Here is a 17,738-nt window from a genome sequence, read left to right as displayed (position 1 = left end):
CTGGGCCATACTCCACCACTCTCCTGCTCACATGGAGTTCCCAGTGACAGCACAGGACAGCCCCAGACCCATAGAGTGAACACAATCCTACTGCATTTGTCATTAGGAGACAGGACTGGTGTTAGTTTTGATATTTTAATAGACTTTAGTTTTATTCTTATTCTTTTTATGAGTCAATTGTGTTTGTTTTGATAAGAGCAAGATAAGCACAAGATAAGCTCATTTATTCTTGGTAGTTGAGTTTGCATATGGTGTGACATTATGGTTTTAATTTAAAAAGGAACTACAATCCAGTGCTCTTATCATATCTTATTAATAAGAACATGACATAGTACTTTGATGAAACTGATGACAAAGTATATTAGTGGAAAAAATCAACACTAGGACTGCTGTTTTAAGATACAAAATATAAATAAATAAATAAAAGATTTGTTTTCTGGTGTGTGAATACCCAGAATCCCAGCCAAAAGACAGGTGTGTATAGTCATCATCATGCAGAGCAGAAATAAACAGACAACAAAGAGACATATGAGAACGTGACAGTACCTTAAAGGATTCAAAGAAGCCTCCCCCTCCTCCTCCACCCCCGTTCTCCAGCTTGTCCTCGTCTCCTCCCAGTCCCATCATGGACTGACTGTTTATGTGTAACTCCTCATAAAGGGTCTCCAGGAGGGCGGACCGTGTGCGCTCCTGAAAGATGGATGTCATCAACATAAAACAATGATAATAATTGATATAGCACTTTGCAACTTTTGCAACTCAATGCGGCGTTGACTGGCACATGGTTGAAACTCTCAAAACACTAGGCTGTGTAAGTTTGGGCTCAAAATAAATTTCCCTGTTTATGCAAATCCAAGAAGGCTCTCATTTTTCATGTTTCCCCAATGCATTCAACTTGCATCTACAGAAACCATTTTAAAAAATCCATGAGAGAATAACATATGGTACAGGATACAGCCCCCGCACACATACACACCCACACACACACACACACACCCCCACACACACACACACACACACACACACACACACACACATCTCTCCTCCATCACTCTCACCTCCAGCTTGGCGAACTTCTCAGCCTTGTAGCAGGCATACTCTGCATTAATGAGCTTAGTGAAAAGAAATTCATGAAATTCTGGGCCCTGAGGAAAGAAAGAAAAAACAGGGAAAAGACAGATTTAATGGAGGTCTGTGATATGGGCTTGTCAGGAGGAGCGCTGAGGTATTTGTGTGGCTCCTAACCTTTTTAAAGATGGCAGGGTCAGGCAGAGCAGGGCCAAAGAAAGGTACGTCATCTCTTGCTGTTACAGACACCTTGAGGACACAATATTAGACTATGAATTACAAAAACAAAGTAGTGATTTCAAACACACATCAGTGGTTGATTTACAAACACATTTGACATAGGTTTTCTGTTAGATTCTCTCTCACGCAAAACACTCTCCAAAGTTTAAAATAGCGTAAGTATCTCGAGACTGTGAAGAGAGACAGGATACTCTGGATGTCTAACATATTGTGGCAGTGTTGTTTTTGTGTTGTGGTTGATGAATAGGCATTTTATTCATTATATTATAAAGTCATTTTCTTAGATAGAGTAGTGTTTTGTATTGTTCAAAAACATAAAAATTTTTTTTATCAGCATTCATCTGCCAGGGTTCAGAGAGTTCACCTGCTCAAAAACACTTGTTGATTATAACAATAGATTATATTAAAAGGCTTGTTAAAAAAGGTAAAATTTTAAACATATTTTTCTTCAAAATTCAGCTAGTCAAAGTAGTGTCACATTTGTCAACTCTGTCAGACATTTTCAAAAAAGTCATTAAATCAGGCAGTAATATTGTTTTCTAAATCTCTAAGGGCTCTATTTAGTTGTTCTTACTCCACTGAATGCAGCACAACCACACACAGTCTGCCCTCACAGCTGGAAATGGTCAACCCGTCAGTCCATTATGACACATGTATTTAAACATTACTGGAGTGAGTCCAAGCCCTTAATGAGGTCATTAAGAAAGCAAACAGAACGAATGAACGGAAATGGCTGCAGTGTATTATATATGTTTTATAAGGGAAACACATGTGTTTTTGTCAACTTCACCGGTCGCAAAGTGACCGGTGAAGTTGACAAATGTACCTGTAGCCTCTAAAATGTCATTTATGAACTTAGAAATGGATTAAATTGACATTCACTGTTTAAGTCTAATATAATATATATTCATATAGCATAAAAAAAAAAAAAAAATATATATATATATATATATATATATATATATATATATATATATATATATATATATATATATATATATATATACATACACACATACTTAATATATATATAAGTATATATATACTTAATATATATATACTTAATTCACATTTTTTCACCAAAAAAAAAAAAAAGTATAATTGAACAGATTATTACATTTTCATCTCTTGAAATAGTATTGCCTGTTGCTGATATTATGAGCCTGCTATAGACCACTCATGTTGTGACACCAGGACACTACTTCACAGGGTCTAATGCAAAGTAAAATATGTAAAATAACTAATATTAGAATACAAACTTCTACAGAGGCAGAGGAGAATACAGGGTCGGTTCAGACTGAGAGACAGGGGGTCGAGGGCAGAAGAGTGGACTTTTCTCTCCCATAGTGAGTTTGTGGTTGGAAGTCATTATTGTGCAGTATGGTTGGTGTTAAAGCTGTAGCATTTGTTTACATCTGGATTAAAACATATTTGTTTGTAGGAATGTTAACACATTTTTGTCAACTCAGATCCAGGAATTTGGAGGGCATTTTTGTCATTTTTTAAAAAGAAAATTTTGCAGTTGCAATTCAGATTATGGTTTAAATCATAAAAGTCATTGAAATCTGGAGCTTAATTTAACATTAACATAAAAAAAAACAAGACATAAAAAAAAGACATATTATTGCACACAATGGTAAATAACCCTTATTACACCATAGATTGCAAATTAACATTTTAGTTGGATTGTAATAAATAATTTTTTATGTGTCTTTGTCTGTCTGACAGAATTAACAATATTTGAATGATACTGGGAAATGTGATTTTTTTTTGGAAAAAATAACCTGTTCCTTTGCATTTCTATACACTTCGGTATCTTACTCTACAAAGATTTACATCGCTCATAAATGTAGAATGCTTTTTAAAAAAAAAAAAATCTATGATTCTTGAGAGTCAGGACAAAACAGGTTTCTCAAGAATCATAGGCATAAGATTTTATTGTACATCCTGTGAACGTACCTTGTAAATGACATTACTGGTGCATGCGTTCTCCACCTGCACCACCACATAGGCGTGGAGGAAGTTGGACTGTATCATATCTGGTACAAATGGTGTGTTTTCTTCCTGGAACACGATGGCCACTATGTCGTTGCCTATGTGTCTCTTCCTCTGCAGCTGAAAGGGACACATCAGGAGGGACACAGCACTTCAAACTCTGAATCAAAACACAGACCAATCACAATCACCTCCAGGCTCATGCTCAAATACTGACTGTGAACCAAATTGTTTCAGTGGAGATGTGCACACGGCTCCAGCAGGGACAGGTTCTCTCTTCACAAAATGCCCCAAATCATGTTTATCTGTTTTTGTGTCAACAGCATGTGATTTATACATAAGTCCAATTCTACGACAGTCAGCACAATCAATACAATAATTAGCAAATCTCTACTTCTCTTTTTTAGATTGGAGCAACAAAAAGTGATTTGTGATTTATGTATTTATTAATCAAAGTTAGTGAAATGTTGCAAATGAATCCAGTCAATTTTAACACGCCCACTCCAGAGTTTTCTATTAATTTAGTAAACAACTGTACTACCAATGTCACATTTCCTCATCTGTTGCTACCATCACACTAAAAAAAACTATTATTCTTGAAATGCCCAAATATCTTAACTGACTTGTACAGATTTGACTGTTAGATATGGACTTTCTTCCATAAAAGACGATTGCCGCACATGATGAATGTGTGATTCTGTGTTGAACATAGAGGTTAAACCAGCAGCACTGAAGGATGGGTCAAATGCAGAGGACAAGTTTCCCTATACAGGGACACAGGGAAGTATACCTTAACCTTAACCTTAGATGGATCTAAGTTTTGAAATTATGTATTACAAAGCAAATACATGTTTTACAGTGTACCGATCAAGCTAACTTTTTATTACTTTAATAATAAAGATAAAGCGACAGTCAGTAAACACAAGGGTGTAGAACTCACATCCCTATAATATGATCCTTAAACATCACCGGGACATTTGCATTGCACCCCTGTTAGATATATACAGTCCTAAAACTAACATTAGACTGTACACGGTCTCCTATTACCATAAAACATCTTGACAGTGGAATAACTGTGTACCTAGTCATTGCGGCAAATATTTGCTCTGGGAGTTATTGATATCACTTTTCTAGTGACCTGCACAATTACTTTACAGCTGGTGTCTATCAGGCTTGTATGCGTCTTCACATCAATATCACCATCTATTTGAACACAAGACACTTTGTGAACTTGTTAATGCTTTTGTAACTTAGGTAATGGCTTAAGGATTTATTTATGTCATATTTATTATTGTTTCATGTACATTTCAAACACAATATTTGGAAGTAGGCTAATTAAATATTGCTACACATGATTATTCTTGTAGGATTTTTTTTTTTTTTTTTTAAGTCCATTTTGTTTATACTACCTCGCCAAGTCTAAACTTCATGAATATATGCATCTTGCCTCAAACTGAAAGCAACAAAAGCATAGCTGAATTTGTGTTTGAGCTATTTTCTGTGCTTTATTCTTGCATATATCTAAATATTTCCCTCAGACACACTCTGTAGACGAGTGCATATGTGTCCTTTATAACATTTGTACACGCCAAACAAAGTTGAGTACATGGCTGGAGCGAGACACTTGACATCTGCTAATGAGCTAATGCTGCAGCACTGCTCTCTCTTTGTTATAATGGTGGCGGCAGATTCCTTGAGTTGAATCATCTATGTGGGTGGTGTTTACTGTATGTCCTGCCTTTCTCCTCATGCTCAGCAATATGGGCTATCTGCATGGGTTACTGTGGTTACGAAGTTCAATTTTGAAATATAAACTGAAGTGAATTGATTTCTATTTGCCTGCCCCCAGCATCCCTTGCATAAAAATGTGTCTTGTAAAAATAAATTTTGAGATGTATTTGCTACTGCTAATGTTTAGAGAGAAGACAAATTATTTACCACAGCACTAGACGTTTGCAAAATGCCTAAAAACTACTACAGTTACCTATGCTTTAGTTTTTTAGACAATATTGATCATAGGTACATGTAATTAAAATGTAATATACTGATCAACACAGCAAAATCTAATATACTCTGATTTCCTAAGCCATTAAAACCCTGTGTGTGTGTGTGTGTGTGGGTGTGTGTGTGTGTGTGTGTGCGTGCGTGCGTGCATGCGTGTGTGTATTGACAAGTGTTTTACCAGCACACATTAGCAAGCATGACAACCACTCACTGACATCTCACTGGAGTAGTACCTGCTGTGAATCTCCTTCTGTGTAAGGCAGCTTGGTGGACACATGGAACATAATCTCTTTATTGTGGAAATTTGTGTAGACTGACTCTGTCCCTGTCTGCCCGTGCGTGACATCCAGCCCACCGCGAAACCTGAGGGGTTAAAAACAGGCAACAGTTATATAACATATACATGTTTTTGTAGAAGAAAGTTGGGGAATATATTCTTTTTGAGGGATTTAGGTACAGAAAATCATGTACATTTAATTTGATTCAATCCCAAAAGCAGCAGCCTTTATATAGCAAAGTCTTAAATAAAAAAAACTCAAACAAAACAACAAAAACTAGATACTCATTTTAGCAGGTATCAATACCAAAAATAGCCTTGATCTTTTTCAGAAGTAGCATGATTGTAAAATAAAGTCAACTATCAGTATATAGGAGTGGTGCATATTATTATTATTATTATTATTATTATTATTATTATTATTAGTATTATTATTATTATTATTATTAGTATTATTATTATTATTATTATTATTATTATTATTATTATTATTATTATTATTATTGTAACTGCCACTTTTTAGTTTTCATGTTTTATATTATTTAGGTGTAATTTTGTGGAGTGTCACTAGAGGGCGCAGTTTAAGGTCTGTGTACACGTGAAGCAATGCTAGTTGCATAGAAGAAGCCATCTCAGCTAAATGAGAAAAGTGGCATGATTAAAAGCAGATGATTGGGTTGCAGTTTAAGGATACATTTAAGAAGAAAGAAGATATCTCAGTTAATCCCTCTCGGTATACAGCCAACGAGGTTAGTTAGGTAATTGTTGAATGTCTTTACTGTTCATTAAGTTAATTATTGTTTTGTCTATGTGTTTCTTTAGCTTTCACGAGTGTATTTATTTGGATTCATGTGCAAGATGGATGTCAATAAATTCGTCAGTAGAGGAAACCACTTGTGTGTAGTACCTGGAGGAATTACAATTATTATTATTATTATTATTATTATTATTATTATTATTATTATTATTATTATTATTATTATTATTATTTTATTTTTGTATCAAAACTGGAATCAAGTATCAAGTTTTTCCCTTAGTATCAAAATCTATTTTGAAATGTACTAATAATGCTAAGACAATATAAGCTGTAGCACACTGCATGAACAGAGGTCATTCATTTATGATAGTCATTCTGACATATTACACATATTCACTGGGGATAATCTCTATTCACTTAACATGCATGTCTTTGGAATAGCTCACATAATTTGATAGTACTAGTTTGTGCAACAAAAAAGGAAATTTACAACTGACACAAACAATTTAAGGTGACAACTAAATGCACAATGATTATAGTGGTTTTAAAATGGGACAAGCATGAACTTTCAAGCACACTCATTCATCACCAAGCAGATGTCAAGGGCGATTCTTCTGCCTGCCTAATGAGTGAGTCTGCAGCTCACAAACACTGCTGCTACAAAACGCTTTACAAGGGACCTATTTAAAGGGCAGCTCAGATCAATACAGTGACTGATGGTCAGTGTTGGACAGAACAGACAAAAGATTTCAAAGTACACAAACCCTTTAAAGTCATGCAGCTCTATCTTGTGTCCCAGAAACTCCAGGAATTCTACAAAGGCAGGGCTCTCATCCATGTTTCCAAACAGCTCTTCCTCTGTTGTCTTGGACAAAGCAACATAAGCAAGATTAATCGATGCAGAATACAGTGGAAACCTAACTGACAGCAGTTAGTTTAAAAGTGCACTATGGAACTTTTCTGGTTGAGTGCCTGTGATTTCCTTGTTTTCATACAAATATTATTGTTTTGTCTGAAAAGGCATTAAACTTATCCATCTCCATGGAGATGAGTAGGTTATTCCACCATGCCAAGTTACAAGTAAAAATAGAGGCTTTTTTTATCCGACCACCACCTATCATTCGCACACACACTGCTTTTATACTAGGCAATGTGGGTGAAGTGTCTTGCCTAAGGACACAACGACAGAACTTGGTCTGAGCGGAACTCGATCCTCTGACCTTCGGGTTGGGGGACCAACACTCTAACCACTGAGCCACTGTCGCCCCCACTATGTGCAGGAACTTACAATTGAAAGCCATTTATTTAATAAAACTAAACCAAATAGTAGTAAAACAATTGTGATATTGTTTGTTGTTGTCCCTCATCTCTTGTCATCAGAGCCTTGTCTTACATAACGTCCTCAGCTTTATGTGAGGCACCACTCACCTGTCCAAACTTTTGATAAATCACCCCAAACTTGAAGTTGTTGCTGATCACATGCTCATCAAACGTAACAATAAGCCTGGAAGCCTGCAAAACAAAGTGACATACACCCTCATTGAGACAATAGTGAGCAGATGGAGACAGATTCATCAGTGAATAGAAAGTACCTTTGGATAGAGGACAGGGTAAAATCGGTCCACATTAACCTCTTCACAAACAAGCTGTGTGCAAAAATAGCATGCTTAGTCTTGGCTGGTGTAATTACACAGTATGGAGGGAAGCGATTCTCTGATAATTGCAGCCTACCTTGGCCATCTGAACCACATTGGGGAACTCAGTAAGGCAAGATATAGGGATCACATCATGGTAGGTTTTTTGCCTTGTGCTGAAAGACAGAAAGAGAGAGAGTGAGGAGAAGAATATGTCAAACCAAATCTTAACATGCATCACAAAAACTATAGAAGAGTAAGAATGTGATTTAACACAAAAATTACAGCATTAAATGCCTGATCTCAAAATAGCTGTTGATCAGAGTCACTTGGGTTTGCAATTACCAAGCAATTGTGATTCCTCCCTGCACACTTGATTTGCATGATATTCAAAGTAACAGATGGTGAGTAGCTATCTATATGTTCTATATGTAAAATGTAGAAGTACTAAATCTGTGCCTGTTAAGATTCATTCTACGACTTTACATCATTGTATGTAACAATAGCAAACCATCCTAGTCACAAGCCATACAGATGAGCATGTTTATGTCCATTTGACAGAAAGTCAAGGTGAAAACTCAAGAAACATTTCATTTTTCTACTGGGAAATCTGTAGTTTGGGCATTTTAAATGAAAATGATTCATCATTCACAAAGATGCATAGTACATTAAAAATATAATGTCCATACAGACCGCAAATGTCAGCAAGAAGAGGATGTAGACACTCAACCAGGATCATTTCCTCAGCGATTGTTAAACTATCATGGCTATGTCTAATAAAATAAATCTATAAAAATATGGCTGTGAATGTTGAATAAATCTTATTTAAAGCATCTGTCTGCAACAGAATCTGACTTCATCTACTGGTTTTAAATAGAGCCGCAGTGAGTCAGTCTCTGAGAAGAAGCGCCAAGGTGACTGTGGGCGGTGCCCCATCAGTGAAAACATCTCTGTGAGTAATATAGTGGGCACAAAAAATGACTTTGTTTAATACTAATCCACATGAGAGCAACTAAAATAAAGAGAGATTTCTCCTACAAAAAGTGAAGAGGAGACTATGAGGCCCAAATTATTCACGGGATGGTGGAGGATGGGTGAGTAAACAGGTGTGAAATAAAAGAGAGATCCTTTTTGGATGATGGTGGTGGGAGGCTGCAGCACAAATGAGTAGCACTCCTACTGAGAGAGCACCGCAGGTTTTAGTAGAAAAGTGTTTAAATGGATCCCAATAGTGTTATTTTAGTAGATGCTTACATAAATGTCCATAGCTTTATGACTTGAAAAAATGATAGCACAGGTGAGGCGAGTGCTAACGCCCAACCAACAAACAAATGTGTTTCCAATATTCCCAAAAGCAATACTTTGTTGCCACAGGTGTTTTGCAACCTTGAAAAGAAATTCTAAGATATTTTATAATAACCTAAGTTAAGCAGCACGGAAATGTCAGCTGCCCAGCAGAAATGAGATTTGACAGCACAGAATCAGTGGATCATGTATTTAGTACAGCAATCAGTCAAAATATTAAAACCACTGTCACAAACCTAAAGCCATTGTCAAGAGTTAATCACCTATTAGTTTTCTGTTAGATCCAATTGGAATCTCATACACTATTTGGCCCATTTTAACTTTTTTTTTTTTTTTTTCTCAAAACAACTAATGATAGAAGGTAGCTATGGAGCACTGAGGTGCTACAGACATTTCACACAAAATGTGACAGAATAGTTTGAGAGAATGGCCCGTCTCACTGAACCAAAAGAGCAGAGGGGAGTAAGAGAACGGTATAGAAGAGAGCTTTTATGTTAATTCTCCAGTTCACGTTGCCCCCCCTGGAGGCTGACTGTGATGCCCGGGCTGCAGGACACAGAGGGGGGCACTTTTGTCCTGAGAGCTCTTTACTCCCCTCAAACTGCTCTGACACAATCTACTGACCCTACCTGACCAGTCCTCCTGTTAAGACACACTGAGACATAAATGACAATGAAGCACAGTGGAAACTGCTGAACTGTTACACAGGTGTCAGGATTAGTCACAAATATGACTAAGCACTTTCATACGGAGATACACCCTTGCCTATTCTAGACCAATTCTGTAATCTGCTGCTCGGATGATAGTATCAGCTGCAGTCAGACATTTAATTGAAGATAACATTTATGAAAAAGGCTATCATTTGTATGTGGGATGTACCAGCGCTTATTGTCAGAAATCAAACCGGCAATACATCATTGAATTCCCCTGCTTCAGTGAGCCTGATAAGCACAAACAGGACACAAAACAGGTTACAGATAAAGGAAATGGAAACTATACCGGAGCATAAGCCGCAGATGTTCCTGATCCCCGATGACGTCATACTTCATGGAAAAGACCAAGTGTCCCAGAGCGGCGTCCATGGTGTAGTAATTAAAGTGCTCCTGCCGCAGACAAGCAGACATAACACTTAGAAGAAATGCTGTGACACCTGCTACTAACAGGGCAGGAGGAATAGAAACACGAGCATAGGGCTGTATGAGGGCGACATATTGAAAGTGCAATTTGAACGATTGCTACAGGCAAATTAAAATGATGTTGTTATCTAGGGTTGTGTCTTGTGTAAATAGTTTAGACCACTTTGAACATGTTTTGAAATGCATTTGAGTCGTGAATTAGTTAAGCCATTTATCATCAAAGGCACTGTACCAGTTTTTTTACTGTCTTCAAAACATGAAAAGAACTAGTTCATTTTCAAAAACTTGCAGCAGTCAAAGCGCTTTAGAATAAGATGCAGACAGCACACGTGGGTCCTATTTTCACCCTGGAAGAGGCTTTTACAATATAGCTGTACTGAGGCAAAACGAAATTTATATTATTACATGAAAAAATATTGCTCCTTTCATGCATGGAAATTTGCTCTGTGAATTTATTCTTCAATTATAAAAAATAAAGTATTATTCAAATCAATCAAGTTTTTCACTCCAAAACTTGTCAGGAGCAAAGTGTTCAGCCCTTCATTAGCATAATATAGATCTATATATAAAAAAGTGAATTAACTCTCAATTATTTGAAGTGCAAAACAAATTACTAAAATGTAGTTGTGAATAGAGCAGGACACCTTTCCCATAAACTGCTTCCTGTAGATTTTGGCGAGGCTGTTGGTCTCCAGTTTGACGTGTGAGGTGGAACAGGGGGGCTGCTCTGTCTCAGGGGGGTCTTTGGGCTCATGATTTGTGCCCTCGATCCAATAGCCTCCAAACTGGGGCAGCAGGATGAGCGGGAAGGGACTGCAGCGGCCCAGAACCTTATACAAATGACACTCAATCAGACACATGCACTACCATTTTAAAAAGAAATAGGACAAAACTGGCTTTAGAAATTCAGGACATACCTCGTGAACACTGGGATAGGGGATGTAGTCCTCTTCTGTCTGGAAGATGATTAACAAATTTGAGTCAAGCAGACAAGCAACAGCAGATAAGGGGTGGCAAATGTATGAACAAATGATGGTTTCACTTATTATTACTACTTATTTAAATCATTGTCAATCAAACTTAATGCATAGTCAAGGCTTACCAAATATATTCAGTAAATGTAAGACCAGGATTTAAACTCATTTTTGGTATGTGTAATGCACTTGTGGGTGTTCTCCTTCAGCTTGATTAGTAATATCGTTCCAAGACATTTCTCAGTGCACAGACCAACAGTTCAATTATATTTAAGAACACAATGACACACAGTAGAATATAATGGTTTTACTGTGCACTTAAATAAACCAGCCACGAGAAATAACAGTGTTAGCAATGTTTGCCGGTCAAGGAAGGACATAGAAACAGAAAGGAAAAGTTTTCAGCAATAAAAAATATAGTTATCTTTTGAAGAAAGATACAGTGCTTTTATTAAATCACAGGTCAGAGAAGGAGGTGTGAAATGAAATTTAAAAAAATAGCAATATGTGTTATTCTGTTTGAAGTGTGACAGGATATATGGATTGATTCATTTATATCTATGAACATAATGAAAGAGGAAGTGGACAAACAGGCGGTGCAGACCACATCCTTAGGTAGTTACACACTTGAGAACAGCTCACGCTTAACTGATAGATGACTGTCCACGGTCACTTTTACTATTAGTGATTTCATGTCACTAATTTAAGAAACACATTCATCATTAAAATGTGAGAAAAGCTAAAATATAGCAACTATTGCTTTGATATAAAGATTTGCTAACTAGTATATGCTCCACTACCTGTAGTTATATCAGAGAAGTTCAAAGGAAGTTCCCCACACATAGACTTTATTTGAACTTTCAAACTATTGAACTACCTGAAGATTTGCAATATTTCACAGTACACATTCTCAGAATATAGTTTTAAACCAGTCACAACCCAAAATAGTACAGGGCTGCCACAATTAATTTGAATAATAATAATAGTACATTTTTAGCAATAATACAAATTATTCATAAATATTCTCAATCTAGAAGCCTCTAGACAGCACATTTCAACCTTTCTTCTAGTTAAAAATGGATTTAACATATCTCAGTGTTAAACAGCAATAATAATTTGACTAGTCAGCAAGACAACTAACATAATCATTAGGTGCAACTCTAAAAAACACTTTCTGATCCTTTACATCTCATTGAGTACTGCTCCTCCTGCATCATCCTTGTTTGTTAGTTTGGGATTTCGCCCGACTGCTTCTAACCTGTCCCATGAGCCTCCAAAACGTCTGCCCGGCTGCAGATAAAAACCAGGCTTTAAACTGAGGTGTGTGAGACGAGCTTTGCAACTTACTTTAAGAGGAGGAGGCAGTGGACACCTTTGCTCATCCATCCTGAAACCCTGTGGAGAGGAGGAAAAAGATGCTAGGACACAGGTGGAGAGGTGGAGAGAGTACAGTGCCACATGTGCAAGGACAGATAGAGACAGATTTATTTTGGCAGGTTAAGTTTCTTGTATTCAGTGATAGTGGAGTAACTCTCTGTGACAATAACATGTTTGCATAGCACAAATTACATGATATAGAAGAGGAAGCAACAGATAAGATATTGCAGAGCCAAAAAGATAAGCAAGTAAAATAGGAAATACAGTAGAGTTCATCACCCTCTATCATTTCAAAGTCAATATTGATCATTGAGAAATAATGATCGGCAAAGGTCAACTGTGCATCTACAACAGTGAAAGAGCATGTGCAATTGAAAAGATTAAAAATACAAGGAAATGCTTTGATGTAACCCTACCTTTACATTATCCTACAACAAAATAATGTGAAGGTAGAAAAAGCAGGTGGAGGTCTGAGAAGGTAAGGAGAATCCTACTATACTGGAACTTATTTTCAAAGACGGTGTAACAGTGCATTATATAAATCACATTAGGTAGTACTGCATTACTGCATTACTGCATCCCGTTACACTGGACAATATGACAATAAAATTGACCCATGACCTGATTACTTTGATGATATGTTATTTTGACAATTTGTATATTTTAATTAATTACTTCTATGTTTACTGCATTTCTATGTTCAAACACAGGCATACTGTCCACTCCTACTTTGTGTTTTATTTAATCCTACTTGCATAAAATAGAGATAAAGTCAATGCAGACAGAACTGTATTTTCGGTAAATTCTTCATAACAGGCCATTCAACAGCCTCCACACTGTTACAAATCTATCCAAATATTCATATCACCACTACTGTTAATATCCCTGAATAAAATGCTGTAATATTTTCTACGAGACCAAAATCTCACAGATAACTCATCTGCATTCATTTCCTCATTACTCTAAATCACAACCTTGCCCCATCACATGACCGGACGGAGAAGACCAAACACACAGGTCTGTTTGAGCACAGTGAGAGGTCCTGCGGTCAGAATCTGCCCGAGGCTACGACTATCACTACGCCCACAAACATCACAACACATAAATAGCACATAGAGAGGCGGACAAGAACACACAAGTGAGAGCAGCAGGTGCAGGGTGCCAAAGGAACACTATTTATTGAACTTTAAAGACCAAGGATGTAACAGAATTATATTTGTCTTCACAAAAGTTTTATAGCAGTGGTTCTCTAACTTTATATCTCTTCATGAGCTAAAATCATTGTCATTATTTAAGCTTAAGCAATGCCACATCACTTTGTAAAGCTGGCACTTTAGCTGCCAAGTCAAACCAATACTTCAGAACATTCTTTGTGAAGATACATACTGTGGAATATTATGGCCATAAAGACAAGGCCATAATCAGACTATTTAGGGCTGAAAACAGATGGTGGTGTGGCTACAGTTCTACACTTTATCACAGGAAACATAAGGTTAGAACATGGACTATTTCATGGCTAAACCAAAACTATATTGGTTGCAAAAAGTATATAAACTAGAATTAATACAGTAGTCTAATTTTTAATTCCAACCCCAACAATGTAGCAGAACTATACATGATCAAATAGGCAGTGAATTTAATTATAACTCCAATTTCCACCTGACAATACTCCCACAGTTTGAGAACCACTGCCTGAAGATTTAAAGACAGCTTACAGTACCTGCATCCTCTCGATCATGGCAAACAGGTCCGAGCTCTGTGGAATCCAAACATTGAAATACAATTGACAAGTGTTGGGTTTGTAATGTGTTCTCCCAGCTGTAAGCACTCATTATCATCATACACTATAATGAATGTCTCTAGTCTATTAACACATGACCCCGTCTACTCTCGCTTCTGCCCGGACCTGGACTGGTAAACAGAAAACAAGGCATCTCCAGGGGCTCAGCTCACAGCTCCATGGAGCTTGTTGCCACAGTCCACAACTTATTTGAGTACATAGTGTGACCAAGTTATCTGTTTATTCCACCCTTGCATTACCAATGTATTTATCGGAGCTCAAATTTAAAATCTTTAAAACAATACAATTAGAAATGGGGATATATATTGAAAAATAGTTGTTCAGGATATATGTAAAATTAGAATATTGAATATATTGTCTTAAATTAAAACTACTGAAAATGACACAAAAAGAGCTGATTAAAAATAAAATGAACAGAAATATTTACTGTAATAAAAAAATATATATATATATTTCTGCAGTTTTGTGGTTAATTTTATGGTCCATTCACCATTTGTACAATTGTTTTTAGTCACATTATAGCACATAATCTGATGTAGTGTTAAAATATTGTTGAGACAATGTAAGGAAATGACAAGTACTAATTTTTTCTCACTATCTCCCACCACTAAATAGAATGGTAAATTACAATACAACAGCAGCATTTTTAATGAATTTATGAATAGAGAATTTCACTTTATTCACTTTATTTTCAAGACAGCTGAAACCTGAAGATAAAAGAGGGAGAGAGTGTGACTCCATGGTAGAGTAATGAGTCTCTGTAACCATGTAACACAACACGACTGAGCTGACAACATGATGTTTCACATGGCACTTTACATGAGTGTGGCACACAGCATACACATGTGTGGAGTTTGGAATCATTACCTAAAGACTTCAATCATTACCTATAAATACTCATTTGGAGATTTACAAGAGTCTGCTTTTCCACTCAAACTACTCACTTATTCTTTTGAAAATGTACCACATGTAATTAGAAATTATTATCCATTCAACCTCTGGGATTTCTGACTTAAAGTTTAAATTATGTTATTGTAGCCTTTTGAGTGAAATGATTCGTTGCAGGGTACACAGACACTATTTAAACACCAACAAAACAATCCACTCTCTCAAATGTAATGATTGACACTGTGTTCCTGCAGGGGAACTAGGTTTACAGCCTATAAAGTCATAAAAGTGCTGAGTGGACATATCCACACACTGTCACATGAAACACACGTGCATGCACAGACACAGAGTTTGGCATGTGTCTGCACTAATACTAACAGAAACAGGTGCACACACCGGACACAAGAGTGCAGCTATATGGTTAGGGGAAAATGCATTTGATATTTGAAATAAATCTAATATAAATTCTTATTGAAATAAAATAAATTATATCATGTGTACACTGTTGTCTTATTTTAGTAGCTAAGACAATAAAGAAAGTGCATATTTTCAAAGACACTCCACATTTCAGTAGCGTTTACAGTATGGGGTTTCACTTCTATAGTTTTAAACAATTTTAAAATGCACAAAACAAATATGTAACAAGTATATGTGGAGTACTCACATCGCTGAAGCATCGTCTCTTGAGGAAAGGCTTACTGGAGACAGAGCCCTCCAGAGAGGCATTCCTAACCATCCTGAAGTCAGTCATCATTTAAGCACAAACTCTCAGTCAGGAGCAGAAGTTTACAATAAGAGCTGTAAAGGCTCCTCAGTCACAAATATCTAATACAATACTCATCAGAATCTGAAGTGAAAGACCATTTTCTGTAATGTGAGAGTATTATTACATTTCCTTCTTCTTTTGATGGGCAGTGCTGCACACGCCTTCCTCCCCTGCATAGGCAGCTGTTCAGTAGGAAAAGGAGGAAGGGAGGGACCCTGTTTGATAACAGACACACTCCATTGCATGTGGACTGCAGTTCTCACAATATGAAGCAATTCTTCCTCTTTCTCTCATGTCTTATTTCTCAAGCTCTCATACGAGAAGCACTCCTGTCTCCTGTCCATTGTGAAGAGCAGGGCTTTCATTATTTACTACAGAGGTGAGTTTCCGTTGCATGATGACACAAGACTGCACTGTCCCTGGAGTGAAACATCTCTAAAAAGAATGAGTTTGTACGGTGACGTTAAGGCTGTGCAGTTCATCAAATGTTAATCAAGATCGAGATTCTGTCATTTCTAATCATCAATGATCAGCTTTGGTCACTTTAATTGAGAGATCTACAGCCTCAGTGGAGCAATTTCAGACTTTGGAGGTGTAAATTGGTCTAGTTTAGGCATTTTATTTTGTTTTTAATAAGACAACAAATAAAACCAAAAATGCATAAATCATTTTCTTCACCTGGCCCTAAAAGCAAGTCACATTTGCAAAACCCACTTAGAAACCATAAGTAAGAATCTGTTCTGTATTCATCAACAACTGCACTTTACAATATAAAAGTACATGGAGACAAGAGAGGACACATTGATTATGTAACATGTCTCTGGAGTAAAAACAGAGGAACGTTATCGCCATGGCCACAGGAGACAGGAGATCTGAGAGGAGTGCCTATCTGCCTCTGCCTCTGTGTCTGATGCAGGAGCGCTCCAGTCCCAGCACCTCACATGCCCCCATGCATTCATAATGAGCCCATGGTCAGAGGGAACAGTGAGGAACATAAGACTCAGATATAAAGGGGAAAAACCCAGTGGGAGAAAGAGGAGTCCTCTCTGTATCTGATATATACAATCACTGCCCTACTTCTGCACACTCAGCTACTTAAGTCTGCTCATCTACATTTAAAACTCATCAAAAATGTTACAGCTTTTTATTCAGGATTTTACAGGTACTGAGAGAGAATAAAATAATAGTTAGAAGATATATGGGCAAATGTTACAGTGGAATAGTCAAGTATATATCTGGCCGTAACACCAATTTTAAACGTTTATCAACTTGCTGAAGATTATTATATCATTATATCATTACATCAGTTCAACTCTGTTCCTTTTTTTGACATTTGAAACTACTGCCACAGTTTTGGGCTCTAATTCTTACATTTGAGGTCAGCCAATTCTGTTCATAAGGCTTTATATATATATAAAAAAAAAAGATAATAATAGTTTGGATTTGTGTAGTTTCTTAAATAGATAGATTGCCATTATACATTCACTTGTCGATGACAGAGGCGACAAAAACATGT

The 17,738-nt window shown here is 36.7% G+C and overlaps 1 protein-coding gene across 7 annotated transcripts in view; it reads right to left on the bottom strand.

Annotated features, from left to right (window-relative positions):
• rap1gapb (RAP1 GTPase activating protein b) overlaps nt 1-17,738 on the bottom strand; it is a 68,441-nt gene that overhangs the window by 10,669 nt on the left and 40,034 nt on the right. For 4 of the 7 annotated variants that reach the window (XM_055222162.1, XM_055222158.1, XM_055222163.1 and 1 more), the window contains exons 4-17: nt 14,488-14,523; nt 12,738-12,785; nt 11,334-11,372; nt 11,061-11,246; nt 10,280-10,383; nt 8,073-8,151; nt 7,934-7,987; nt 7,770-7,853; nt 7,106-7,206; nt 5,541-5,670; nt 3,268-3,423; nt 1,246-1,317; nt 1,059-1,145; nt 547-690 (exon numbers count right to left, since the gene is read on the bottom strand). In XM_055222162.1, coding sequence (XP_055078137.1) covers nt 547-690; nt 1,059-1,145; nt 1,246-1,317; nt 3,268-3,423; nt 5,541-5,670; nt 7,106-7,206; nt 7,770-7,853; nt 7,934-7,987; nt 8,073-8,151; nt 10,280-10,383; nt 11,061-11,246; nt 11,334-11,372; nt 12,738-12,785; nt 14,488-14,523 — 1,320 coding nt within the window. Of the gene's footprint in view, nt 1-546; nt 691-1,058; nt 1,146-1,245; nt 1,318-3,267; nt 3,424-5,540; nt 5,671-7,105; nt 7,207-7,769; nt 7,854-7,933; nt 7,988-8,072; nt 8,152-10,279; nt 10,384-11,060; nt 11,247-11,333; nt 11,373-12,737; nt 12,786-14,487; nt 14,524-16,120; nt 16,239-17,738 lie in introns of those variants that run through there. The other 3 variants (XM_055222164.1, XM_055222160.1, XM_055222161.1) reach the window with 2 other exon arrangements.

The sequence above is a fragment of the Periophthalmus magnuspinnatus genome, chromosome 5 (assembly GCF_009829125.3).
Source record: "Periophthalmus magnuspinnatus isolate fPerMag1 chromosome 5, fPerMag1.2.pri, whole genome shotgun sequence".
In the NCBI taxonomy this organism is placed as follows: domain Eukaryota; kingdom Metazoa; phylum Chordata; class Actinopteri; order Gobiiformes; family Gobiidae; genus Periophthalmus; species Periophthalmus magnuspinnatus.
The sequence above is the reverse complement of the archived record's forward strand: the minus strand, read 5'-3'. Positions and strand labels throughout refer to the sequence as shown.